The sequence below is a fragment of the Otolemur garnettii genome, unplaced genomic scaffold (assembly GCF_000181295.1).
Source record: "Otolemur garnettii isolate 467f Iridium unplaced genomic scaffold, OtoGar3 scaffold00002, whole genome shotgun sequence".
In the NCBI taxonomy this organism is placed as follows: domain Eukaryota; kingdom Metazoa; phylum Chordata; class Mammalia; order Primates; family Galagidae; genus Otolemur; species Otolemur garnettii.
The window spans coordinates 40,928,102-40,954,135 of NW_003852397.1; the positions used below are offsets into that span (position 1 = coordinate 40,928,102).

The following is a 26,034-nucleotide window of genomic DNA, read 5'->3' on the forward strand; positions in this document are numbered from 1 at the left end:
CACAACGCCCGGCTATTTTTTGGTTGCAGCCGTCATTGTTGTTTGGCGGGTCCGGGCTGGGGTTTCGAACCTGCCACCTTAGGTGTACATGGCTGGCGCCTTAGCCGGTTGAGCTATAGGCGCCCAGCCTTGTTCCAGTCTTAATACCGACTCCCATTTCCTAATTCAGGACTTTTCCAGACTTTTTAAACATTAGTGTTAGTAATTTAAATTATATGCCATTCTGGCTTGGCGCCTGTGGCTCAAGCTAGGTCACCAGCCACATAGACCTGAGCTGGCAGGTTCAAATCCAGCCCGGGCCCGCCAAACAACAGTGATGGCTGCGACCAAAAAATAGCCAGGCATTGTGACGGTTGCTTGTGGTCCCAGCTACGTGGGAGGCTGAGGCAGGAGAATCGCTTGAGCCCAGGAGTTGGAGGTTGCTGTGAGCTGTGATTGCCACAGCACTCTCTACCCAGGAGGACAGCTTGAAGCTCCTGTCTCAAAAAAAAAATATATATATATATATATATATGCGCCATTCTAAAGTGTACTTTCACCAAAGTTTGAAATTTAAGGTACATTTCTTATTGTGGAACCAAAAGTATCTTCTGTTAAAGGGAAAGGACAGAAGATGAGTAAAGGCATACTTAGCTGCCCTGAAACCAAATCATTTATTGAGAAATGGCTGGGCGTGATTGTATAGAACGTTTTAAAAACAGACTCAAGTAAAGATTCTCTTGTTCTCTGTTATTGCACTGGCCTTCTGAGAGTTGGCATTTGTTGTCTAACCTCCCCCTACTCCATGGGTCAGTCTGTCTGCTTGGTTTATAGATCAGTAGATTCTGACTTTCCCAGTGAGCTTTTTTTATTTTAAGGGCAAAAAAAATTGCAAGTTCCTGTATCAGTTTTCCTGTTTCATTGTGTGATTAAGAAAATGCATGTGACAGAAGCTACCTGAATGTATCCAGTAGCAGCTTTTGAGTATTTAAGATTTTCTATGAGGCAGCACTGCTTGGTCTTCTCAGTGTATTTGCAGACCCTTCACAGTAATCCCTGAGGGCCCAAAGGTTAGAGATCCCTCACTATTAAATTTTCTTCAGGGTCAACTATATTTGGCATTATATCACTTTAGTGTTTATTTTTCATAACAACCTTTATTCATTTTTTTAAGTTTTAGCACAGTACATTTTTTTCTTTCTTAAAATTGTTTTTGTTGTGTGTACTTGATTCCTTAACTCTTTCTCCACTTTTCTGAACTTTCAGAAAAATTTACACCCAAATTGAAACCAGTTTACAGATAGCGATATTGATTTGGAGTTTACTTATATCATAGGCGGAGATAAGCTGTAAAATGTTGATGCTTACATTCCTAACTAGTTGTCTTACTTACAGGAACCTCTACTACTGGCATCCAAATGCAGACCACCTGCTTAAAAATCAACAGACGTTGGGGAGAGTTAAAAAATCACTTGGGGAGGGCTGGGTGCAGTGGCACATACATGTAATCCCAGCACTCCGGAGGCCAAGGTGGGAGGGGTACTTGAGACCAGGAACTCTAGACCAGCCTGGGTAACATAGTGAAACCCTGTCTCTAAAAATAAAAAAAGAAAGAAATTAGCCAGGTGCGATGCTGTAGTCCTAGCTACTTGGGAGGCTGAGGCAGGATTGCTTGAGCCCAGGTGTTAGAGGCTGCAGTAAGCTTTTATTGTGTCACTGCATTCCAGCCTAGGTGACAGAGCAAGACTCTGTCTCTAAAAAAAAAACCCCAGGGAGTTTTAAAAGTATATAGATTCTTGGGTGTCCGCCTCTAGAAATTCTAAATTTAGCAGGCCTGGGAGAGGTCCAGAAATCTTTTGTTTTTAAGGTTTCATGGATTATTTTGATGTACAATGAAATTTGGAAACTACCAATTTCCCATACAGTCCATAAAATCTGTTTGTAGTGGCATATTTTTTTTTTTTTTTTTTTGAGACAGGAGCCTCAAGCTGTCCTCCTAGGTAGAGTGCTGTGGCATCACAGCTCACAGCAACCTCCAACTCCTGGGCTCAAGCGAGTCTCCTGCCTCCGCCTCCCAAGTAGCTGGGACCACAAGTGCCCGCCACAACGCCTGGCTATTTTTTGGTTGCAAGCCGTCTTTGTTTGGCAGCCTGGGCTGGATTTGAACCCACCACCTTAGGTGTATGTGGCTGGCGCCTTAGCTACTTGAGCCACAGGCACTGAGCCTCGGCCTTGGTTCTTTATTTTAAAAAAATTATTGGCTCGGCACCTATAGCACAGTGGTTGCAGCACCAGCCACACAAGAGGGTGGCAGGTTCGAACCTGGCCCGGGCCAGCTAAACAACAAGGGCAACTGCAGCAAAAAATAGCCAGGCTTTGTGGCGAGCACCTGTAGTCCCAGCTACTTGGGAGGCTGAGGCAGGAGAATTGCTTAAGCCCAAGAGTTTGAGGTTGCTGTGAGCTGTGATGCTATAGTGCCGAGGGCAATAGTGAGACTCTGTCTCAAAAAAAAAAAAAAGAGTAGACAGGTATAAAGGAGTTTAGAACAGCCTTTTGCCTTTGAGTCATGAACTAGATAAAAGATCATTCCTCTTTATCTGCAACTTCTGTTAATGTTGTTTTCATCTACTCAGTCTAATTTTCAGCTAATCTATATATATAGTCCAGGTGCCTTCGCCATATTGGCTAGTGTCTATAGACTTTTTGCATATCTTAGTTCAGGCTGCTGTAATAAACTAGGTAACTTATAAACAACAGAAATTTATTTCTCATGTTCTGGAGGCTAGAAATCTGAGATCAAGGTGCTGGTAGCTTCAGTATCTAGTTCTTGGTTTCCAGGCAGCCATTTTTTTTTTGAGACAGAATCTCATTTTATCACCCTTGGTAGAGCGCTTTGGCATCATAGCTCACAGCAACCCCAAACTCTTGGGCTTAAGTGTTGTTCTTGCCTCAGCCTCCCAAGTAGCTGAGACTATAGGCATCCACCACAATGCCCAGCTATTTTTAGAGATGGGGTCTCGCTCTTGCTCAGGCTGGTCTTGAACACCTGAGCTCAGGCAATCTACCTGCCTCAGGCTCTCAGAGTGCTAGGATTACAGGCCCTGCCTGGAAGCCATCTTCCTACCACACCCCTCAGATAGTGAAGAAAAGTTAGACAGCTTCGTGGGGGGAATCTCTTTAAAAAAAAAAAAAAAATACTAATCCCATTCTTGAAAGCTTCTACCTTCATGACCTAATTATTTCCAAAGGCCCTACCTCTTCCTGCCTTTACATTGGGGGGTTAGGATCTCAATATATGAGTGGGTGGGGCACAAACACATAGGCAGGGTAGATAAACTTCTGATGACCAAGGTCCAGTTCTACTTTCAGGAGATGAAGCAGAGTAAGGATGTAGAGTTGACAGGTATAGAAAACATCCTTTCACTGAAGAGGTTACTGCATGATTGTAGAGGGACAGAGCTAAGAGCTCTCCCTAATCCCATTTTGTGAAAATTAGTGAAATACCTTGTAACACAGGAAATCATCTATTTTTAAAACAAAAAGATAGGCATGACTTTATTGTGTAAGCGATGTTAAAAAAATCTCTCTCCATATGTTCAGTATAAAACAAGTTGTTAATAGTTCTTCGGAATAACCCATCACAAACCATACTGTTTGAGTCAGTGGGAATACTAATGATGATCACTACTATTTAGTGAGAGACAACATGCTTTAATAGTGGTTCACTCTCTCTCTTTCAGTTATTTTAATTATTAAAACATCACTGTTTGGCTAACTGCTCATAGCTCAGTGGTTAGGGTACCAGCCACATACACTGAAGCTGGGGGTTTGAACCCTGCCCAGGCCAGCTAAACAGCAGTGACAACTGCAACAACAACTGTTGTGGCAGGCACCTGTAGTCCCAGGAGGCTGAGGCAAGTGAATTGCTTGAGCCCAAGAGTTTGAGGTTGCTGTGAGCTGTGACACCATGGCACTCTACCCAGGGGGAACATAATGAGACAGTCTCAAAAATAAATAAAACATCACTGGTTAGGTGGTAAGAACTTGGATTTAGGTTTAGTAACTTGTTTGTGGTCACATAGCTAGTTAAGTCACTGGATTTTACCTCTTGGGCCAAGTCAGGCCTTATTCTTTCCATTAGCCCTTTTTTTTGTTGTCCATTCCAAAGTGGAATGAGCTTTTGCTATGTCATGTTTTCTTCCCTAATTTTTATTTCCCTCTCGGTTTCTTTGCAAGCTGATTCCGTTAACCTCTATTTCTCTTGTTTCCACCCCAAATTTCAGACAGCAAGGAAAAACCTATGGCAGGTTTGAGCAAAGTATAGGGCCACTAGGGACCTTTTATTCTTCTCTCCAATCCTTCATTATCTCCTCTTTCTCTTAAATGAAGGCATGAAACCTGGTATTTAGCCAGTTAGCAGAGGCCATCTATCTTGAAGACACGGAATTTGTCTTGTTCAATTTCAAAACTCCCAGCATTTGTCATTTTACCTAGATACGTAGGCATTTAGTAAGTGTTTGGATTAATAAATCCAGTTTACACCGTACATTTAAGAGTAGTTTTACCTGCTACGTGGAAATTATCCTGAGTATTGACTGGACTATACAAGCCTCAGCAAGCACAGACCTTATTTTTTGTTAAGTTGACACACATCATGGTTTTCAAAGTAGTTGAATAGTAAATGTTTGGGAAGCCTCAGATGAAATTTTTTAGGTTAGCCACTCTCTACTAGTTCATATTATAGACATGCTGTGGGAAGGTCTTTTTAAATTAAGAACCAAGACTGTTGCCGAGCATTTTGTCTTTCTTTTCTTCTCAGTACCAGAGTACTCCACTTAATGGTTTGAGTGGGTATATTAAGCTCTTCATGGGTTTTTGAACTTTTTAATATCTTTGAATACAAAGCACTCTAGATACAATGCTTTGGGAAAGATAGTGTTGCCGAATTACTGCGTACCCAAGTGTTATGTAACAGTGATTGAATAGGTAACAGGGTTGGATGATTATTATTATTTGAGACAGAGCCTCAAGCTGTAGTAGCCCTGGGTAGAGTGCTGTGGCATCACAGCTCACAGCAGCCTTCAACTCCTGGGCTCAAGCGATTCTCCTGCCTCCGCCTCCCAAGTAGCCAGGACTACAGGCACCTGCCACAACACCCGGCTATTGTTTTGGTTGCAGCCGTCGTTATGTGGCAGGCCAGGGCTGCATTTGAAGATGGAGCTCAGGTGTATGTGGCTGGCGCCTTAGGAGCTTGAGCCATAGGGTTGGATTATTAATGTCCCAACTACAATATTTATTTTTTCCAACCACAATATTTAGAGAGCCCAATTATAGAATTTAATACATATTGAAATGAAAATTGAATAACTTATAATTGGATACTTGTCATCATTATCCCTCTTTTCTCATCTGGCATGGTTTATAAATAAACAATATTGCCATCTACTAGATTAAAGTAAGATTTAGAGTAAGATTGTTGAGATACAAGGAGGAAAGAGCCAGAAGGAGGAGTCAGAAAATGAAATGTTCGCGCTACTTCAGAAATGTTGGCACTTTGAGCAAATCTGCCTTCATTTGTTGCTAATTTAGTGTGTTTGCTAAAATGTGTTTCTTTAAGTATTAATATTTTCTTACAAGTTTTTACTTATTCACAACTAGGTAGGATTAGAATGGTTTTAATGGCTTGGCACCCATAGAACAGTGGTTACAGTGCCAACAACATGGAGGGTCGAGGGTTCGAACCTGGCCTGGGCCAGATAGACAACTACAACAAAAAAATAGCTGGGTGTTGTGGCAGGTGCCTGTAGTCCCAGCTATTTAGAGGGGCTGAGGCAAGAGAATCACTTAAGCCCAAGACTTTGAGGTTGCTGTGAGCTATGATGCCGTGGCACTCTACCAAGGGCGACATAGTGAGGCTCTTCGTCTCAAAAAAAAAAAAAAAAAAAGAATGGTTTTAACATCCTGTTTTGTTTGTTTGTTTTTTTAAGAAACAGAATCTCACTTCGTCAACCTTCCATAGAGTGCTATGATGTCACAGCACACAGCAACCTCCAGATGTTGGGCTTGGGCAATTCTTTTGCCTCAGCCTCCCAAGTAGCTGGGACTTACAAGTGCCTGCCACAACGCCTGGCTGTTTTTGTTGCAGTTTGGCCAGGGCCAAGTTTGAACCTGCCACCCTCAATATATGGTGCTGGCACCCTACTCATTGAGCCACAGGCGCCTTCCTTAACATCCTTTTATTACTGAGGGCTGATAGATTTCTTGTAGTTTCTATCTGAAAGTAATTCAGTTTGTGAAGAGAATCTACATACTGTTTAACAAAAAGGGATGAGAGGTGATCAGTTTTTTGGTTTTTTTTGTTTTTTTGAGACAGAGCCTCAAGCTGTCCCCCTGGGTAGAGTACTGTGGCATCACAGCTCACAGCAACCTCCAACTCCTGGGCTCAAGCGAGTCTTCTGCCTCAGCCTCCCAAGTAGCTGGGACCACAGGCACCCACCACAACACTCGGCTATTTTTTGGTTGCAGCCGTCGTTGTTGTTTGGCGGGCCCAGGCTGGATTCGAACCCACCACCTTAGGTATATGTGGCTGGCGCCTTAGCCACTTGAGCCACAGGTGCCAAGCCGATCAGTTTTTGATGTACTATAAAACATGGGATAGTGCTACCATCTACTTACCTGATGATACATTATTTCACAGTGCTGGTCCCAAAGGCGATAACATCTACGAATGGAGATCAACCATTCTAGGGCCTCCAGGATCTGTGTATGAAGGTGGTGTATTCTTCCTTGATATTACTTTTACACCAGAATATCCCTTCAAGCCTCCAAAGGTAAGAAATTTCCTTGATTTATCCTCAAATATACTAATTCCCATAAGAGAGAAACTATTGAGGTTTTTAAATTTTTTAATCACAGAAACTAGTATATTTCTGTTCATGTGCTAATGAATCTTCTGAGTATATTTGAGTGCACACAAAACATGTCTTTGGGTTAAATGGCCTCATCTGACAGAAACCTTCCTGGGAATAAGTGCTTTGTTTTTATTTAGAATTATGCCACTTATTGTAATGTCAGCAATTTAGAATTCCTATTTTCCAGCCCACAGAAAAAGTTTCTGAACAGTTACAAATGGTGTCATTTTGAGGCCAAATGATGGCATACACCTGTAGTTTCATTTACTGGGGCAGCCTTGACTTTGAGCCCAGGAATTTGAGTCCAGTCTGGGCAACAAAGCAAGATGCTGTCTCTTTAAAAAAAAAAAAAAAAAGTGGGTGGCGCCTGTAGCATCAGCCCCATATACCAGAGGTGATGGTTTCAAACCCAGCCCTGGCCAAAAACTGCAAGAAAAAAAAAAAGTTCAAAATATCCATGTGCTGAAACGACTATAGAATCAGAATCTCTTACCAAAGCTTTGTATTCTGTTCCTTGTCATCTTTTTGTCTTGTTTAATTCCTTATCTCCAGGCCTGGATTTTTCTAAGACAGGTAGGGATTGCCCAAATCACTCATCTCTTGCAACACTCAATCATCTATGATTCTCATTCACACTATCAGAAGGAAGCTCTTCTTGGGAATTGGGTAGACTTTTAGATATAGACAACTGTACCAACTAGAAGTAATTAAAAACCTGTTCTTTTTTGGGTATTTTTGGAGACATGTTACTGTGTCTCCCTCAGGAGAGTAGTATGGCGTCACAGCTCACAGCAACCTCAAACTCTTGGGCTTAAGCAATTCTCTTGCCTCAGCCTCCGGAGTAGCTGGGACTATAGGCACCCGCCACAATACCCGACTATTTTTTAGAGATGAGGTCTCACTCTTGCCCCTGAACCTATGAGCTCAGGCATTGCATCCGCCTCAGCCTCCTAGAGTGCTGGGAATACAGGCATGAGCTACTGTGCCTGGCCTATCTTTTTTTTTCTTCTTAATCAGCAAAGTTACAGGTAACTTTTACTTTGATTTGTGTTTCAGTATATTTTGCAAATATAAATTAGGAGATGAAACAAAATAACCCATGCTCATGTGGCTTGTATTGATTTGTCTGCTGCTGTGATCCTCATCCATGGAGACTATTATAGGAGCCTCTGTAGGTAGACGAGATGTTTGCAGGATCTGATGTAAAGGTCACAAAGCAGAAACAGATCTTGCTTCACATTTTTATACGGCTTTTTTTCTCTAAGCATTTTGTTTAACTGTCTTTATGTACTACATTATACCTCAGTTTTTATGAGGTATTATAATTTATGATTCTCTATTTTATTCTGAAGCTTACTTTGGGAAAATATAGTACTACCAGCTACTAACAGAAGAGGTCAGCAAACAATTAGCTCTTGAAACTTGGTAAATGGTAATATTTAAAGTGTTAAAATTGGTAAAGATAAACTTAGGAAATATTAAACTTGGTTTTGTCAGTGACAGTATTTTCAATATGAAGTTGACAGTCCCTAAGAGTATCAATGAGCACTTTCTAATAAAATTCATTAAACAACCCTTCAACCTGCCTTCTTGTCAGCTTCAGTTATTCACCTTTTTAAAAGCTAGTAGGGAAGGGGGAGGTGCTGTTGGGTCATGCTACTGAAAATTTAAATGAGTTTGTTTGCTATTTTGAGTATTGTTTGAAACTACTTTATTTTTTCAGGTTACATTTCGGACAAGAATCTATCATTGTAATATTAACAGTCAAGGTGTTATTTGCTTGGACATATTGAAAGATAATTGGAGTCCAGCACTAACCATTTCTAAAGTCCTCCTTTCTATCTGCTCACTTCTTACAGATTGTAATCCTGGTAAGGTTAATAATTCTTTACTTTGTTTTGTTTCCCCACTTGAAAAATACTTTTCTGTATAAACTAAGATTTTCTAAAGAGAAATTTTGTATTTTGTAGGTCAAAGGATAAAACTATATAGATTTAGTCAAGGGAAGTTAAGAACTCTAGTTGAAACATGCAACTTTACCATTAGTTGATACAGTCTAGAAACAATGTATTTTAAATTGAAGATTTACATAAGTTTGCCCTAGGTTTTTACATTTATAGTGATTTTATTTTCCCTCATCTTATAAAACAAAGGATATACATCTAAATGTTATCATCTGCCTGCCTAACCTCACCTGTCCCTTGCTTTCATTGGCACTTGCCTAGAAACTGGTTACTAAGATGTTAACCAATGTTGAAAATGTTGTCATATGAACACAGCTGGATGGTCATTGTGATTCAGAGTCTTGATTCAGTCTCTCTCGAACTTAGCCTAACTGATGAACTCTCATTGGGTGTTGGGAGAGAAATAGAATGAACTAGGGAGAAAAGGCCAGATCATTACTAAAGCCTGAGTATTCTATTTTGGTAAGAATCCTTCCTCCAATTCCTATGCTGTTTTTTTCTAAGTTTAAAAGGGGCAAAAAAACAAAACAAAAAACCAAAAAAAACCCAGCATGGTGGAGTGGTATTTCAGAGATTGGTTTGATCATACATACTTTGTTGTACATTCTACTCAAGTTTTCACTAATTTATTTCCTAAAGTTTAAAATGTTCTTTTCCTTTCTATAATGTAATCTACATTCTTTTCTTACAGCTGACCCGTTGGTAGGAAGTATTGCCACTCAGTATATGACCAACAGAGCAGAACATGACAGAATGGCCAGACAGTGGACCAAGAGATATGCTACATAAATTGGGTTTTCACATTCTTAGATTATTTGTCTGTCACAGAAGAGAGCTGCTTATGATTTTGAAGGGGTGGGGGAGGGTGGGAGTTGGTAAAGAGTAGGGTATTTCTATAACAGATATTATTCAGTCTTACTTCCTAAGATTTGGTTGTAACTTAAGGTATCTTACTACAGTAGACAGAATTGGTAATAGCAACTTTTAAAATCGTTATTAGTTCTGCAATATTAGCTGAAATGTAGTACAGAAAAGAATGTACATTTAGATACTTGGGTTCAGTTGCTTGTAGTCTGTAAATTTAAAACAGCTTAATTTTGTACAGGTTACACACATGCCATTTATGTAAAGTTTCTCTAAGACTACATACTTTTTTTTTTTTTTTTTTTTTTTTTTTTTTTTTTTTTTAAGGAATTTGTTTCCCTTTCTTGGAAGGGAACATTGATATTTAACAATTTTTAGAGACTGTCATCTCATATATATAAAATGGACACATGGCTATAAGACAACATATAGGAAATGAGTAGTTAATGTATTTTATTTTATATGCCAATCTACTTTATTGTTAAAAGATTAAAGGTTGAATCAGGACTTGTGGAAACCTGTAGTGAAATACCTTAAGCTGTTAACTGTAACGCGTGGAATAGGAATTGCTCAGTGGATTGGTTGTATGTTGTGGACTACTTAAGTCTACATTTGTTACTGTGCTAATAAACAATATTAAAAACAACTGCCTGATGCTGCTGTGCTCATTTACTTTTGGTTGCATGTTGTATCTTCTAAAACTGATCTTTGCGGCTTGGTGCCTGTAGCTCAGGTGGCTAGAGCATCAGCCACATACCCCGGAGCTGGCAGGTTCAAATCCAGCTCGGTCCCACCAAACAACAATGACAACTACAACCAAAAAATAGCTGGGCATTGCAGCAGGCACCTGTAATCCCAGCTACTTGGGAGGCTGAGGCAAGAGGGTTGCCCAAGAGCCGGAGGTTGCTATGAGCTGTGACAGGATAGCACTCTACCCATGGTGACAGCTTAAGACTCTGTCTCAAAAGAAAAGAAAACCATTCTGGGTGGCGCCTGTGGCTCAGTGAATAGGGCGCTGGTCCCATATACTGAGGGTGGCAGGTTCGAACCCTACGCTGGCCAAATTGCAACAAAAAAACAGCCGAGCATTGTGGTGGGTGTCTATAGTCCTAGCTACTTGGGAGTCTGAGGCAATAGAATCACCTAAGCCCAAGAGCTGGAGATTACTATGAGCTGTGATGCCATGGGACTCTACTGAGGGCGACAAAATGAGACTCTTGTCTGTAAAAAGAAGCTAAACTGATCTTTGCTAAAACAACCTAAAATAATGCATATTTATTATTTTTGGAGAGAGACTCTTGCTCTGTTTGCCACACCTAAAGTGCTGTGGGATCGTCATAGCTCATCCTAATCAAGGGAGTCCTCCTTGCTTGAGCTTCATGAGTAGGTGGGACTACAAGCACAGGCCACCCCCATGCCTGGCTATTTTTCTATAGAGATGGAGTCTCACTCTAGCTCAGTTTGGTCTCGAACTTCAGCTCTTATTTATTTCACTGTGTCACCCTCAGTGGAGTTCTGTGGCATCATAGCTCACAGCAACTTCAAACTCTTAGGCTTAAGAGACTTGCCTCATCCTCCCAAGTAGGGGGGACTACAGGTGCCCACCACAATGCCCAACTATTTTTTGTTGCAGTTGTCATTGTTTGTTAGGCCCTGGGCCGGGTTTGAACCCACCTGCCCTGGTGTATGTGGCCAACACCCTAACCACTAAGCCATCAAACTTCAGCTTTTGACCTCAAGGGCCTTCTAGAGTGCTAGGATTACAGACCTTAAACCATCACACCTGGTCAATAATGCATATTTAATAAGTATACACTATTATTTATGTTAACATTGGTGCTTTAATTTATACAACTGAATAGATTTGAGGTGTCTTTAACCTTTTAAAAGGTTAAATAATCTAACCCAGGGTGGAGCTTGTGGCTCAGTAGGGCGCCGGCCCCATATACTGAGGGTGGCAGGTTCAAAACCGGCCCTGACCAAAAAAATAGCTGGGCATTGTGGTGGGCGCCTGTGATCCCAGCTATTTGGGAAGCTGAGGCAAGAGAATTGCCTAAACCCAGGAGTTGGAGGTTGCTGTGAGCAGTGTGACACCACCGCATTCTACCGAGGGTGATAAAATGAGACTCTTATCTCTACCCTACCCCCACCCCCTCAAAAATAGCCAGGCGTTGTGCCAGGTAACTGTAGTCCTAGCTACTTGGGAGGCTGAAGCAAGAGAATTGCTTAAGCCCAAGAGTTGGAGGTTGCTGTGAGCTGTGACGTCACGGCATTCTACTGAGGGCAACACAGCAAGACTCTTTCAAAAAAAAAATAATCTAACCTATCATGTTAAATTTACTAAGTGTAGAGTATAAATGTTTTAACATAATAACTAAGAAAATGAGGTGGAGAAAAGAAACTTACAAAGATTTCAAAAATGGGCTGGGTGTGGTGGTTCACTCCTGTAATCCTAGCACTCTGGAAGGCCAAAGTAGGAGGATTCTTTGAGCTCAGGAGTTCGAGACCAGCCTGAGCAAGAGCAAAATGCAGTCTCTACTAAAAATACAAAAATTAGCCAAACATTGTGACAGAGGCCTGTAGTCCCAGATACTCAGGAGTCTGAGGCAGAGGTGTTTGAACCCAGGTGTTTTGAGATTACGGTGACAGAGACTATCTCCAAAAAAGGGAAGAAAAACTATCAATTTCCTAAATACAGTTAGACACATTGTTCAGATATTGCCAAAGTCTTTAAAGAGCCATAGCACAAACTGAGATAACTAATATTAAGATCACCTGTAGCCCAATATTTTTATGATATATCTTACTGCACATGACTAGGTTATCTAAAAAGCTATTCCAGAAGACAACAGTATTCCCTCAGGAAAATAAAAGCTTTACTGTCCTTAAGTGCTTAGCCATTTTCAAACAGAAGAAACAGTTTGCCCTGGTTTAGCAATGTCTAGCTGGAAAAAAAAGGCCTTTGAATGTAAGGAGCCTACTCAGACCACCTAGGTCCACAAGTCATTCTAAACTTTATAATTTGGGCAAACCAAAATCACAAGGTTGGGTTTAGGGCGGTGCCTGTGGCTCAAAGGAATAAGGTGCTGGCTTCATATGCCAGAGGTGGTGGGTTCAAACTCAGCCCCAGCCAAAAACTGCAGAAAAAACAAGTTTGGGTTTAATAGAATGTCTGTGACATAAAATTTAGCTTACTTAGCACCCAAATTGTTCAGTGTTTTTAGTCCAGTTTTATCACAAAATTTAAGTTTTATAATACTAGACATTAGATGACCAATGGACTTTTTCAAACAGTTATATTTGAGCCAAGGAGTTTGCATTAAGTTATACAATAGGAGAGCTTCTGAACAGCTTGCAGTCAGGGAGAAGATACACATAGGTGCATTTGCATACTAACCAAACTTTATTTTAATGTTCCAACAAGTGCAGCAAATAACAAAGGGGCTAATTTCAGGGACAGGTTTCAAAGGATGAGAATGAAAATGTATCAGGCAATAATAAACTTAGCCCAAATAATTTAATCATAACTTCTAACATGCATGTACTTCCTTTACGTTTTTTTTAGAGAACAAAGGTAGACAGAAATTGCCTATTTTAATTATCAGTCTTATTTCATGTTCACAGACCCAGAATCACTATTCAACAATTGTGGAATTACAGATTTTTAGTTCTCAGAGCTAGAGTTCCCTTTGTTTTTCCTCCCAGGCAAAGGAAAGCTTGATTTGCTCTGAGGTTGGGAAAGTTTACTGGCCAGTAAAGTGAACGGTTCAATCAGAGTCTTCCGGTCTGTAACAGTTACCTCCCACAGTCTCACTTTCTCGCTTTTTGCCCATTGCTGTGCCACTTCAGCATCCACTTGTCTCTGCTCAGAAAGGTCAATTTTGTTTCCTAATACGACTATTGCTACCTAAAAGAAAACATTGAAAAAGATAATTTTTACTTTGTCAACATCAGTTCCTAGGCAAAATGGAGAAATTAGGAAAACTTCCATTTAACAAACTGTTTCATTAAATTGATTTGTTAGATGTCACCAGAATGGTAAGCTAGTATGACGTTCTCTCTTTCCTTAGTCCATTTTTATTAAAAATACAGATGCTCTACAGTTGACAACCTTAAAAAAATTTAGATTAGCAAGTGAAGGTATGAATAGTAGACTTTAAGTTGAGCTCCCTATGCTCCAGGTAAGGCCACACCTTGCTGGCAAGATGTAAGAGTAGGTTTTCCTGGTAAATCTCAGTATTCCATTACCGCAGAGGCCATCCCCTTCAAGTTCTACTGCCATCTTCATCATCCAGATTTCCATCTTCATGTGTACCTCCTACTCTGACTTCCATCTCTCCTCCCAACTGCAGAAACTTGCTTCTACCCCCTAGAAATCGGCAAAATTCCCCCCTCCATTCCTATGCCTCTCTGCTTTTGAGTGTTCCCTTCACTCTCTTTCCCACATGAAACCTGGCTCAGCCTTGGAGTCCTGCTTTCCCCATCTCTCCCCTCCTACCACTACCACTGGGAAGGGGAGGAGGGTAGTGTTAAGTTGTCTTCATTGTGCCTCAAATGTTGCCTCCAACAGTGTCCTTTCTTGAAACACCCATGGAAGGCTGGTGCTACCAATCTGCTGTTACCTACTAACTGCCCCTTCCCCACCCTCTGGTCATAATTCCTAATGATTTCTCCAGCCATCAGAGGGGGCCCAAACATTTTTTTTCTTGCTGCATATTGGAAGAAGAGATGTCTTGGGCCACACATTAAATACTGGCTGGGTGTAATGGCTCATGCTTGTAATCCCAGCACTCTGGAAGGTTGAGGTAGGTGGATCACCTTAGCTCAGGAGTTCGAGACCAGCCTGAGCAAGAGCGAGACCCCATCTCTACTAAAAATGGAAAAACCTGGCTCGGCACCTATAGCTCAACCAGCTAAGGCGCCAGCCACGTACACCTAAGGTGGCGGGTTCGAATCCCCAGCCTGGACCCGCCAAACAACAATGACGGCTGCAACCAAAAAATAGCCGGGCGTTGTGGCGGGCGCCTGTGGTCCCAGCTACTTGGGAGGCGGAGGCAGGAGACTCGCTTGAGCCCAGGAGTTGGAGGTTGCTGTGAGCTGTAATGCCACAGCACGCTACCCAGGGGGAGAGCTTGAGGCTCTGTCTCAAAAAAAAAAAAGGAAAAACTAGCGGGGTACTGTGGTGGGGGTGCCTGTAGTCCCAGCTACTTGGGAGGCAAGAGGATCTCCTGAGCCCAAGAGTTTGAGGTTGCTGTGAGTTATGATGACATCACAGTATTCTACCCAAGGCAACAGCAGAAAACTGTCTCAAAAAATACTCAGACACTAACAAAAGATGATTAGCAAGAAAGAAAAGTCTATGCATGCTTTTTATCTGAAAAGGGCCTCATAAGACCAGCATTCAGTTTGCATATGGCAGGTTGGACACCCCAGATAAATAGATGAACATTCCAGTGACTTGACCTCTTTGTTGTTGTTGTAGAAACAGTCTCATTTTGTTGCCTAGAGTGCTATGGTGTCACAGCTCGGCAGCAACCTTAGACTCCTGGGCTCAAGCAGTTTTTTTTTTTTTTTTTTTGTAGAGACAGTGTCTCACTTTGTCGTCCTCGGTAGAGTGCCATGGCTTCACCCAGCTCACAGCAACCTCCAGCTCCTGGGCTTAGGCAATTCTTTTGCCTCAGCCCCCCAAGTAGCTGGAACCACAGGTGCCCGCCACAACGCCCAGCTGTATTTTGTTGCAATTTGGCTGGGGCCAGGTTCAAACCCACCACCCTTGGTATACGGGGCCAGTGCCCTACTCAGCCACAGGCGCCACCCTCAAGCAATTCTCTTGCCTCAGCCCCCAAGTAGCTGGGATTACAGGTGCCCGCCCCAATGCCCAGCTATTTTTAGAGGTGGAGGGGTGTGACTGTAGCTCAGGCTGGTCTCGAACTGGTGAGTTCAGGCAACCTGCCTGCCCCAGCCTCCTAGAGTGCTTGGATTACAGGCGTGAGCCACTGCACCTGGCCTCTGCTCTCATTTCTTGACTTCTCCACTGATCTTATCTTTTCCTCAGCCATTCTCTCCCATGGTTGTATCCTAGATCTGACATGCATTATAACTGCTCCCCTCTCTGACTTCAATTCCAAGCATCCCACTCTCTCTTCTACCTTCCTGGTCACAATTCTAAATGCCACAAGGACATAGGCCACATTGACCCTACTGCCTTTACCACTATCCTTCTACCCCACTCATGTCCTCAGTTTCTTTTGATGCACCTTATTTTTCATTACTGTGCCCTCATTATCCCACTATATTTACCTGGCAAACACCTCTTTTGTTAAATTTAACTCAGTCACACTGTGTGCCTACACACACCCCTACTGGCTGGTCCCAATTCATACCACTGACCTCAAATGAGCTGGTGGTCTCCAGCAAATACATTTTCTCCATCTAATATTTTGGCTTTTTTCTTTTTTTGAGACAGAGCCTCAAGCTGTCACCCTGGGTAGAGTGCAGTGGCATCACAGCTCACAGCAACCTCCAACTCCTGGGCTTAAGTGATTCTCCTGCTTCTGCCTTCCAATAGCTGGGACCACAGGCGCCTGCCAGAACACCTGGCCATTTTTTGGTTGCAGCTGTCATTGTTGTTTGGCGGGCCTAGGCCATAATTCGAACCTGCCAGCTCAGGTGTACGTGGCTGGCGCCTTAGCTGCTTGAGCCACAGGCACCGAGCCAGTATTTTGGCTCTTTTCTACAAGCTCCGACATCTCTTCCTTTCCCGATGACCACACTATTTCAGTATGAAAACAAGCAATTATGGCCAGGTATGCTGGCTCATGTAATCTTATTAGCACTCTACAGGAGGCAGAGATGGATCTCTTGAGCTCAGGAGTTTGAGACCAGCCTGAGCAAAGAAAGATAGAAAAACTAGCCATGGCGCCTGTAGTCCCAGCTACTCTGGAGGGTAAGACAGGAGGACCACTGAACCTAAGGACTTTGAAATTGCTGTGAGCCAGGTTCTTGCCACAGCACTCTAACCTGGACAACAGAGTGCGAATTTGTCTTCCAAAACAACAAACAAAAAAGTCTCAAGCAATTAGAATAGAACTTTACATGCTGCTTCTACATCCAACAACCTACCGAATTCCAAGCCATTTCCCTCTGCTATAGAACCCATCCTCTTTCACAGGGATAGGATACTATTCCCAACAGTTATCACATCTAAATAAAATTTCATTCTTTTCCAGCTCCTCTCTGTTCTCCTTTTATAGCAAAACTCAAAGAGATGGAATTGGAGGTTGCTATGAGCTATGACGCCACAGCACTCTACCCAGGGTGACAGCTTAATAAGACTGTCTCAGAAAAAAAAAAATCACCTTATCAGGAATGCTTTGTCAGATCACCCCACAGAAAATAATGCCCTTATTCCATCCTGCTTTACTTTTCTATGTAGCCTCATTATTTTTTTTGCAGTTTTTTGGTCAGGGCTGTGTTTGAACCCGCCACCTCTGGCATATGGGGCCAGTGCCCTCTTCCTTTGAGCCACAAGCACCGCCCCATAGCCTCATTCTTCATAATGTGTATTTGTTCATTAGCTCTCCCCTTTCTTCTCCCAAAATAGGGACAGGGACCCTTGTTTTGTATTACATTTTTTGCCCCTACAAAAATGCCTGTACACAGCATTTGCTGAGTCCAGGTATAGTGGCTCACGCCTGTAATCCTAGCACTCTGGGAGACTGAGGCTAGTGGATTGCTTGAGCTTAGGAGTTTTGAGACCAGCCTGAACAAGAGTAAGATCCCATCTCTAAAAAATAGCTGGGCTTTGGGGTGGTATCTGTCGCTTAGCTGGTAGGGCACTGAACCCATATACCAAAGGTGGCGGGTTCAAAACCAGCTCCAGCCAAACTACAAGAAAAATATAGCCAGACGTCGTGGCAGGCGCCTATAGTCCCAGCTACTCGGGAGGGTAAGGCAAGAGAATCGCCTAGGCCCAGGCGTTTGAGGTAGCTGTGAGTGACACCACGGCACTCTACTGAGGGTGATGAAGTGAGACTCTGTCTCTTAGGGGAAAAAAAAAATAGTTGGGGTTTGTGGTCGGCACCCGTAATCAGGAGGCTGAGGCAAGAGGACTGCTTGAACCCAGGGGTTTGAGGTTGCTGTGAGCTATGAGGCCAATGCACTCAGGACAACAGCTTGAGACTCTGTCTCAAAAAAAAAAATAATGGGCTCAGTGCCTGTGGCTCAAGTGGCTAAGACGCCAGCCACATACACGTAAGGTGGCGGGTTCGAATCCAGCCCGGACCCGCCAAACAACAATAATGGCTGCAACCAAAAAAAAAAAATAGCCAGGCATTGTGGCGGGCGCCTGTGGTCCCAGCTACTTGGGAAGCGGAGGCAGGAGACTCGCTTGAGCCCAGGAGTTGGAGGTTGGAGGCTGCTGTGAGCAGTGAAGTCATGGCACTCTACCCAGGGTGATAGCTTGAGGCTCTGTCTCAAAAAAAAAATAATAATGGCTCAGCACCTATAGCTCAACCAGCTAAGGCGCCAGCCACGTACACCTAAGGTGGCGGGTTCAAATCCCCAGCCCAGACCCGCCGCTGCAACCAAAAAATAGCCGGGCGTTGTGGCGGGCGCCTGTGGTCCCAGCTACTTGGGAGGCGGAGGCAGGAAACTCGCTTGAGCCCAGGAGTTGGAGGTTGCTGTGAGCTGTAATGCCATGGCACTCTGCCCAGGGGGACAGCTTGAGGCTCTGTCTCAAAAAATAAAAAATAAAAGCATTTGCTGAGTTAAGATGTGTCTTAAATCCCTACAATATAACATGAAGAAGGTATTATTATCCTTATTTTATAGATAAAGGAAACTGAGGCAAGAAAAGTCAAGAAGTCAAGATTTAAGTATCAAGTATATGGGTGTTCAACTATTATTTGAATTTTTGAGGGGCAGGGAGGGGAATCTAGAGGATACCCAAGAAAATAATTACAGCATTTATGTGTTTACGAGGGCAAGATGGAAAATCGGGAGGAGAAGAGCTGTCACTACTTTTCTTTATATATCTTTTTAAGGAAACTTGTGAATATTGTGTATATTCACAAAATATTCAAAATAATAAAAAATAACTTTTTTTTTCTTTTGAGACAGTCTCACTTTGTCACCCTTGGTAGAGTGCTGTGGCATCATAGCTCACAGCAACCTCAAACTGCTGGGCTTAAGAGATTCTCTTGCCTCAGCCTTGGCTATTTTTAGAGCACCCCACCTAAAATATCAATTTTTTTTAGTAAAGACAAGGTCTTGCTCTTGCTTAGGCTGCTGTCAAACTCCTGAGCTCAGGCAATCCACCCATCTTGGCCTCCCAAAGTTCTAGGATTATAGGCATGAGCCACTGTGGCCAGCCAGGAATAAACTATTGATACATGCAACAATTTGGCTGAATCTCCAGAGAATTATTCTGAGGTTTTTTTTTTTTTTTTTTTTTGGAGACAGAGTCTCACTGTGTCACCCTTGGTAGAATGCCGTGGTGTCACAGCTCACAGCAACCTCAAAATCTTGGGCTTAAGCAATTCTCTTGCCTCAGCCTCTCAAGTAGCTGAGACTACAGGTGCCCGCTACAATGCTTGGCTATTTTTTGGTTGTAGTTGTCATTTGTTGTTTGGCAGGCCCAGGCTGGGTTCAAACCCGCCAGCTCTAGTGTTTGTGGCTGGAGCCCTAGCTGCTGAGCTACAGGCACTGAGCCAATTACGCTGAGTTTTAAAGCCAATTCCAAAAGATTACACATACATAATTCCATTTATATAACACTCTTGAAATGATACAGTCACAGAAATGGAGAACAGATCAGTGGTTAGCAAGGTTAGTTAAAGAGGGGGCTGGGATAGAAGGGAAGTGGGGGCGGTTGTAAAAGGAGAAATTCTTGCGGTAGTGGAAATGTTCTGCGTCTTGACTAAATCAATGTAAATATCCTAGTTACGATTTCATAGTTTTAAAGATGGCAGCACTGAAGGAAACTGGGTAAAGGATCTCTTTGTAGTATTCTTAAAACATTGTGAACCCATAATTTTCTCAAAGTAAAAAGTTTAAAAACAACTCTTGTCTATACACACACACACAAATATGTAGGTTAAAACATGTAGCCAGTGCTGTTAACTAGTATATTATATGGGTCTCCAGATGATGAAATGATGAGGAGCCAGCCAAGTGAAGATCTGGAGAAAGATTTGAGATAAACAAGTTCCAGGCTGGGGAATAAGCGATTGAGAATACCTTAACAGAAAAATAAAATTGTCACAGTTGAAAAACAGAAAGTAGTCACTGAGCTGACTTGGCACTCACAGCTCAGTAGTTAGGTGGCTGGCAGGTTCAAACCCAGCCCGGGCCTGGTAAAAACAATGACAACCAAAAAAAAAAAATAGCTGGGTGTTGTGGTGGGCACCTGTAGTCCCAGCTAGTTGGGAGGCTGAGGCAAGAGAATCATCCAAGCCCAAGAGTTTGAGGTTGCTGTGAGATATAATACCATGGCACTCTACCAAGGATGACATAGGGAGACTCTGTCTCAAAAAAAAAAAGTCATTGAGAGAGGTGTAGAATGATAAAGACAGAAAAGATATGCATAAGCCAGGTCATCTAAGTCTTTACCACGGTAAGGCATGCTGGTCTTATTTTTAAGTGGTAAATGGTTAAATCCAATAGTTACTAAGTTTCCTTCTCTCTCTCTCTGTAAGGCTAAGAACAATAATCCTGTTTATTTAGCCAAGGAAAGAATGAAAAGCCCAAACAAACAGTGATCCCAAACAACATGCAATAAACTATGTCATAATAATACTTAAGATGTGGAATCACTGAATTCAAGTAAGCAATAGGCAGAAAAGTCAAATGGAGTCCTATATTTCCTAGGTTAGGAAAAAAAAATTATGACAGTTTTATAGGTATTGAGAATCCAATTTAATGATTTTACAATATTTAAACTGCCCAAAAGTTCATGCTATAATTTAAATGGTATAATTTACATTTGACATTTTCAATATACTCACTAACCTCTTTTTTATCTTTGAACTTATCAATTTCTTTCTTCAGAAGCTCCACTCTTTGAAAGGATTCAAGGTTATTCACACTGTACACAAGAACAAAGCCATCAGCAAATGAAAAATAATGCTTTGGCAGCTCCACACCTTCCTGTAGGCCTCTGGTGTCATAAAGATGTAACTGTTCCTTTACTCCTCGATCTGTTTCCACTGAAGCCATATAGACATCTTCCATTGTTTCACAGTCTACCATTCCTGGGATTAAAAAGAAATTACTTTTTGGATAAGCCAGTGTCAACTGTTTAGCATTTTCCTCTTGTCTTTTAGAAGGTGGCTTTCTAGGTTACCTATTTATCACATATAATAATCACATTTCTATTTATGAACTTACTGAAAATGAAAATCAGTTATCATAAATAAAGTTCTTTTTATTTGAGACAGTGTCACTATGGTCTCCACCTCCTGGGCTCAGTGAATTCTTTTTTTTTTTTTTTTTTTTTTTTTGAGACAGAGCCTCAAGTTGTCCCCCTGGGTCGAGTGCCGTGGCATCACAGCTCACAGCAACCTCCAACTCCTGGGCTCAAGTGAGTCTCCTGCCTCAACCTCCGAAGTAGCTGGGACCACAGGCGCCTCCCCCAACGCCCGGCTATTTTTTGGTTGCAGCCATCGTTGTTTTGGTGGGCCTGGGCTGGATTCGAACCCACCACCTTAGGTGTATGTCGCTGGCATCTTAGCCACTTGAGCCATAGGCACCGAGCCTTAGTGAATTCTTAAGTCAGTGATTCTGTGACTCCTAGACCACCATTTATTATGTAAATACAAAGGAAACCACATATATGTTATACAAAGCAATACATATCCATGTCTATCTGTTTCTTACCAGCTGAAGCAATCCACACTCCTTGGCTTCCCAAAGTGCTAAGATTACAGGTGTGAGCCACCTTGCCCAGCTTTTCTTACCTGTTGTAACTTATAGCAAGCATTCTTAAATTTCAATAACATCAAGATTTTTTTCTGTACTCTTATTTTCTTTCCTTTTTTTTTTTTTGTAGAGACAGCATCTCACTGTACAACCCTCTGTAGAGTGCTGTGCCATCACAGGTGACAGCAACCTCCAGTTCTTGGGCTTAGGCGATCTCTTGCCTTAGCCTCCCAAGTAGCTGGGACTATAGGCGCCCGCCACAACGCCCAGCTATTTCTTTTGTTGTTGCAGTTTGGCCAGGGCTGGGTTTGAACCCACCACCCTTGGTATATGTAGCCAGCAACCTACCCACTGAACCACAGGTGCTGCCTTTATTTTCCCCTCTTAATCTCTTGACTTCTGTGACTCTTTTGGTTCTTTTGAATTACACCTCACTTTTGTATACCATCAACCATCTTTAGTATATTATGACCAACAAAAGAAACCTTGGATAAGCCAATGTCAACTGTTAGCATTTTCCTCTTGTCTTTTAGAAGGTGGCTTTCTAGGTTACCTATTTATCACATATAATAATCACATTTCTATTTACGAACTTATTGAAAATGAAAATCAGTTATCCTAGAACCTAGAGCTAAACCAGAAAGAAAAAAAATCTTACCAATAGTATGATTCCCATAAAGGAGCTGCTCCAAAATTGCAGTTTTTCCAACAGATAATAATCCACAAACCACAACCTTGCAGCCCTTCCCCATCTTCTCTCAGGATTATCACTGTGGAGAAGATAGGTCTTTAAAAGGAGATGTAGAATAAGGTATATATCCTTCCAAACCCCATTTGCCAGTCTCCCTTTTTCTCACTTAGAGCAATCAGTTTTATCAGTTTCTTATATATCGTCACAGAGGCAATCTACATAAACACAACCAATGGATACAAATGAGTACATGTTTGTTTTCAAAAATAAGTCCATTTTATACAAAGTAAATTTCAATACTGATTATAGCAATGCAATAGACTTAGATTAATCCTTGAAAAAGAATGGCTACTCAATATTTACCTGGAAAAATAACATTTAAGTAAATAAAGGGATGAAGATACTTTTTTTTTTTTTTTTTTTTTGTAGAGACAGAGTCACTTTATTGCCCTCAGTGGAGTGCTGCGCTGTCACATAGCTCACAGCAACTTCCAACTCCTGGGCTTAGGCAATTCTCTTGCCTCAGCCTCCAGAGTAAATGGAACTACAGGCGCCCGTGACAACCCGGCTATTTTTTTGTTGCAGTTTGGCCAGGGCTTGGTTTGAACCCGCCACCCTTGGTATATAGGGCTGGCACCCTACCTATTGAGCCACAGGCGCCACCCAATTTTTTTTTTTTTTGTAGAGACAAGAGTTTCACTTTATGGCCCTCAGTAGAGTGCTGTGACATCACACAGTTCACAGCAACCTCCAACTCTTGGGCTTAGGCAATTCTCCTGTCTCAGCCTCCTGAGTAGCTGGGACTACAGGCGCCCACCACAACACCTGGCTATTTTTTAGTTGCAGTTTGGCCAGGGCCGGGTTTGAACCAGCCACCCTCAGTATATGGGGCCAGTGCCCTACCTACTGAGCCACAGGAGCTGCCTTTTTTTTTTTTTTTTAAAGGATGAAGGTCTTATGTTGCCTAGGACTTGAACTTCTGGGCTCAACTCCCACCTCATCATCCCAAGTAACTGGGACTACGGATATGCACCACTATGCCCAGCAAGGTAAAATTTTTAGGTAGAGAATGGACGTGTTTCTTTTTTTTAAAGACAGAGCCTCAAGGTGTCATCCTGGGTAGAGTGCTGTAGCGCCACAGCTCACAGCAACCTCAAATTCTTAGGCTTAAGGGATTGGATCCTCTTGCCTCAGCCTCCCAAGTAGCTGGGACTACAGGTGCCCGCCACAATGCCCAGCTATTTTTTGGTTGTAATTATTGTTTGGCAGGCCCGGGCTGGATTCCAACTTGCCAGCTCTGGTGTATGTGGCTGGCACGTTAACTGCTTGAGCTACAGGCGCCAAGCCAAGAGATTTTATTTGATCTTCATTTATTCTTTTTTGGGGGGGGGTTGCAGTTTTGTGCCGGGGCGGGGTTTGAACTCACCACCTCTGGTGTTTGGGACTGGCACCCTACTCCTTGGGCCATAGGCGCTGCCCCTACACTGCTTTTTGCTATCTCCCACACCTACTTCTTTCCCTCAATTCTATTCTTACCTAGAAATGAACATGCCATAACCTTAGCTATAAGGGATACCACAACTGTTCCAACTTCCTTGCCAAGAGATAAAGGCTTTGACATTCTACATTTACTTATGTAATAAACCCAACACAGAACACATCTTGTTTTCCTTTAGAGACAGGGCCGTGCTCTGGTTGGCCTGCTGGTATGCAGTAGTACAATCATAGCTCACTACAGCCTTAAACTCCTGGGTTCAAGTGATCCTCCCACCTCAGCCTCCTGAGTAACTGGGAGTACAGGCATGGCACCAACACACCAGCTAAATTTTTTTGAAAATTTTTTTGTAGAGATGGAGTCTTGTTCTACTAGCTAGGCGGGCTAGAACTCCTGGGCTCCAGCAATCTTCCTGCGTTGGCCTCCCAAAATTCTGGGATATAGTCATGTGCCACCTCACCTAACTCCCAATACAGAACACACATTAATGATGGGAGAATAGTTACATTTGTATGCATGTGTGTTACACAGAATTTTTTTTACCAATACTCACTGGGAAACATTAGGCAACTTTCCTCAAGGTCTTCTCTATTGTATTTTCAAAATCTGTATTTTTTCCTTTCTTTTTTTGAGACAGAATCTCAAGGTTGACCTGGGTAGAGTGCCGTGGCATCACAGTTCACAGCAACCCCCAATTCCTGGGCTCAAGCGATTCTCTTGCCTCCGCCTCCCAAGTAGCTGGGACTACTGGCGCCTGCCATGATGCTTGGCTATTTTTTGGTTGCAGCCATCATTGTCCTTTTGGTGGGCCACAGGCACTGAGCCTTTTTTTTTTTTTTGAGACAGTTTCATTATGTCACCCTCAGTAGACTGCTACAGTTCACATCAACCTTGAACTCTTGGGCTTAAGCAATTCTGTTGCCTCAGCCCCCCAAGTAACTGGGACTGCAGGTCACTGCCACAGTGCCCGGCTATTTTTTTGTTGCAGGTGTCATTGTTGTTTAGCTGGCCCAGGCTGGGTTTAAACCTGCCAGCCTGGGTATATGTGGCCGGCACCCTACCCACTGAGCTACAGGCACTGCCCCAAATCTATAATTTTTTACAGCCCAAATCACACATAACACTAATCTGCTAATGCAAAAAAAAAGTAATGCTACCATCTTTGTAGCACAGTAATAATACAGCACTCTTTTCCAGGGCAGTACACTGCATTTTACCAGTAGAAAAATAACCATCACTTATGTAACCCATATTTCCTGGATGGCACGCTTCAGATTCTTCTAAATCTTCTAAGAGTATCACTTGCTTTCATGAAAACCACTTTTCTTTTTTCTTTCTTTTTTTTTTTTTTGCAGTTTTTGGCCAGGGCTAGGCTTGAATCCACCACCTCTGGCATATAGAGCTGACGCCCTGCCCTTGGGCCACAGGCACAACCCCGAAAACCACTTTTCTTAAGGGAATTTCTTTTCTTAATATTTCAACATAACTGTAAATGACAAATTCTCCACCTTTATTTGTAAGGGCAGAGCTTTATGTAGCATTGATCATCTAGGATATGGTATCTCCTACGTCAGTAATTATGGCATATTTTAAAGGGTTTTCTACACATACCTCTGAGTTTACGAGTAATGTCACTTCACTTATAGGATTCTACTCTCTCTGCATACTGTGATTTCCTTGTAAATATGATACCACTGACTCTTTTAAAAGGTTTATAATAATTAACATTTAAAGGAAGTTGCTGTGTAGGTACGTGAGAAGAGTTTAAAAAAGAAATAAATCTGCCAGCAAATGGGGAAATTAATGGCACACAGCACAATTCTGTCAGAAAAGACTGTGGTTGGGATCTAAATTCTGATTTTTCTATTATTGTTTCCCTTCCTCTGCAAATGTCTTTAGCCCTAGTAGAATTTTTCTTTTCTTTTTTTTTTTTTTGCAGTTTTTGGCCGGACCCACCACCTCCTGTATATGGGACTCCCCCCCCCCCCCGTAGAATTTCTAAGTATCAATCCCTGCCCATCAAGAAGGAATGACTAAAAAAAAGAAAAAAGAAATTTGGCAGCGCCTGTGGCTCAGTAGGTAGGGCGCCTGCCCCATATACCAAGGGTGGTGGGTTCAAACCTGGCCCCGGCCAAACTGCAACAAAAAATAGCCTGGCGTTGTGGCGGGCACCTGTAGTCCCAGCTACTCGGGAGGCTGAGGCAAGAGAAT

General features: G+C 42.4%; 2 protein-coding genes across 2 annotated transcripts in view; one reads left to right on the forward strand and one right to left on the reverse strand.

Annotated features, from left to right (window-relative positions):
* Nucleotides 1-10,365, forward strand: part of UBE2E1 (ubiquitin conjugating enzyme E2 E1) — a 98,846-nt gene extending 88,481 nt beyond the window's left edge. The window contains exons 4-6 of the mRNA XM_012806387.2: nucleotides 6,677-6,809; nucleotides 8,614-8,761; nucleotides 9,546-10,365. Coding sequence (XP_012661841.1) covers nucleotides 6,677-6,809; nucleotides 8,614-8,761; nucleotides 9,546-9,643 — 379 coding nt within the window. The 3' untranslated portion in view covers nucleotides 9,644-10,365. The remainder of the gene's footprint in view (nucleotides 1-6,676; nucleotides 6,810-8,613; nucleotides 8,762-9,545) is intronic.
* Nucleotides 10,366-13,030: 2,665 nt separating this feature from the next.
* Nucleotides 13,031-26,034, reverse strand: part of NKIRAS1 (NFKB inhibitor interacting Ras like 1) — a 19,331-nt gene continuing 6,327 nt past the window's right edge. The window contains exons 2-4 of the mRNA XM_012805165.2: nucleotides 22,296-22,407; nucleotides 20,729-20,970; nucleotides 13,031-13,625 (exon numbers count right to left, since the gene is read on the reverse strand). Of these exons, the coding sequence (XP_012660619.1) occupies nucleotides 13,383-13,625; nucleotides 20,729-20,970; nucleotides 22,296-22,389 (579 nt within the window). The 5' untranslated portion in view covers nucleotides 22,390-22,407 and the 3' untranslated portion in view covers nucleotides 13,031-13,382. The remainder of the gene's footprint in view (nucleotides 13,626-20,728; nucleotides 20,971-22,295; nucleotides 22,408-26,034) is intronic.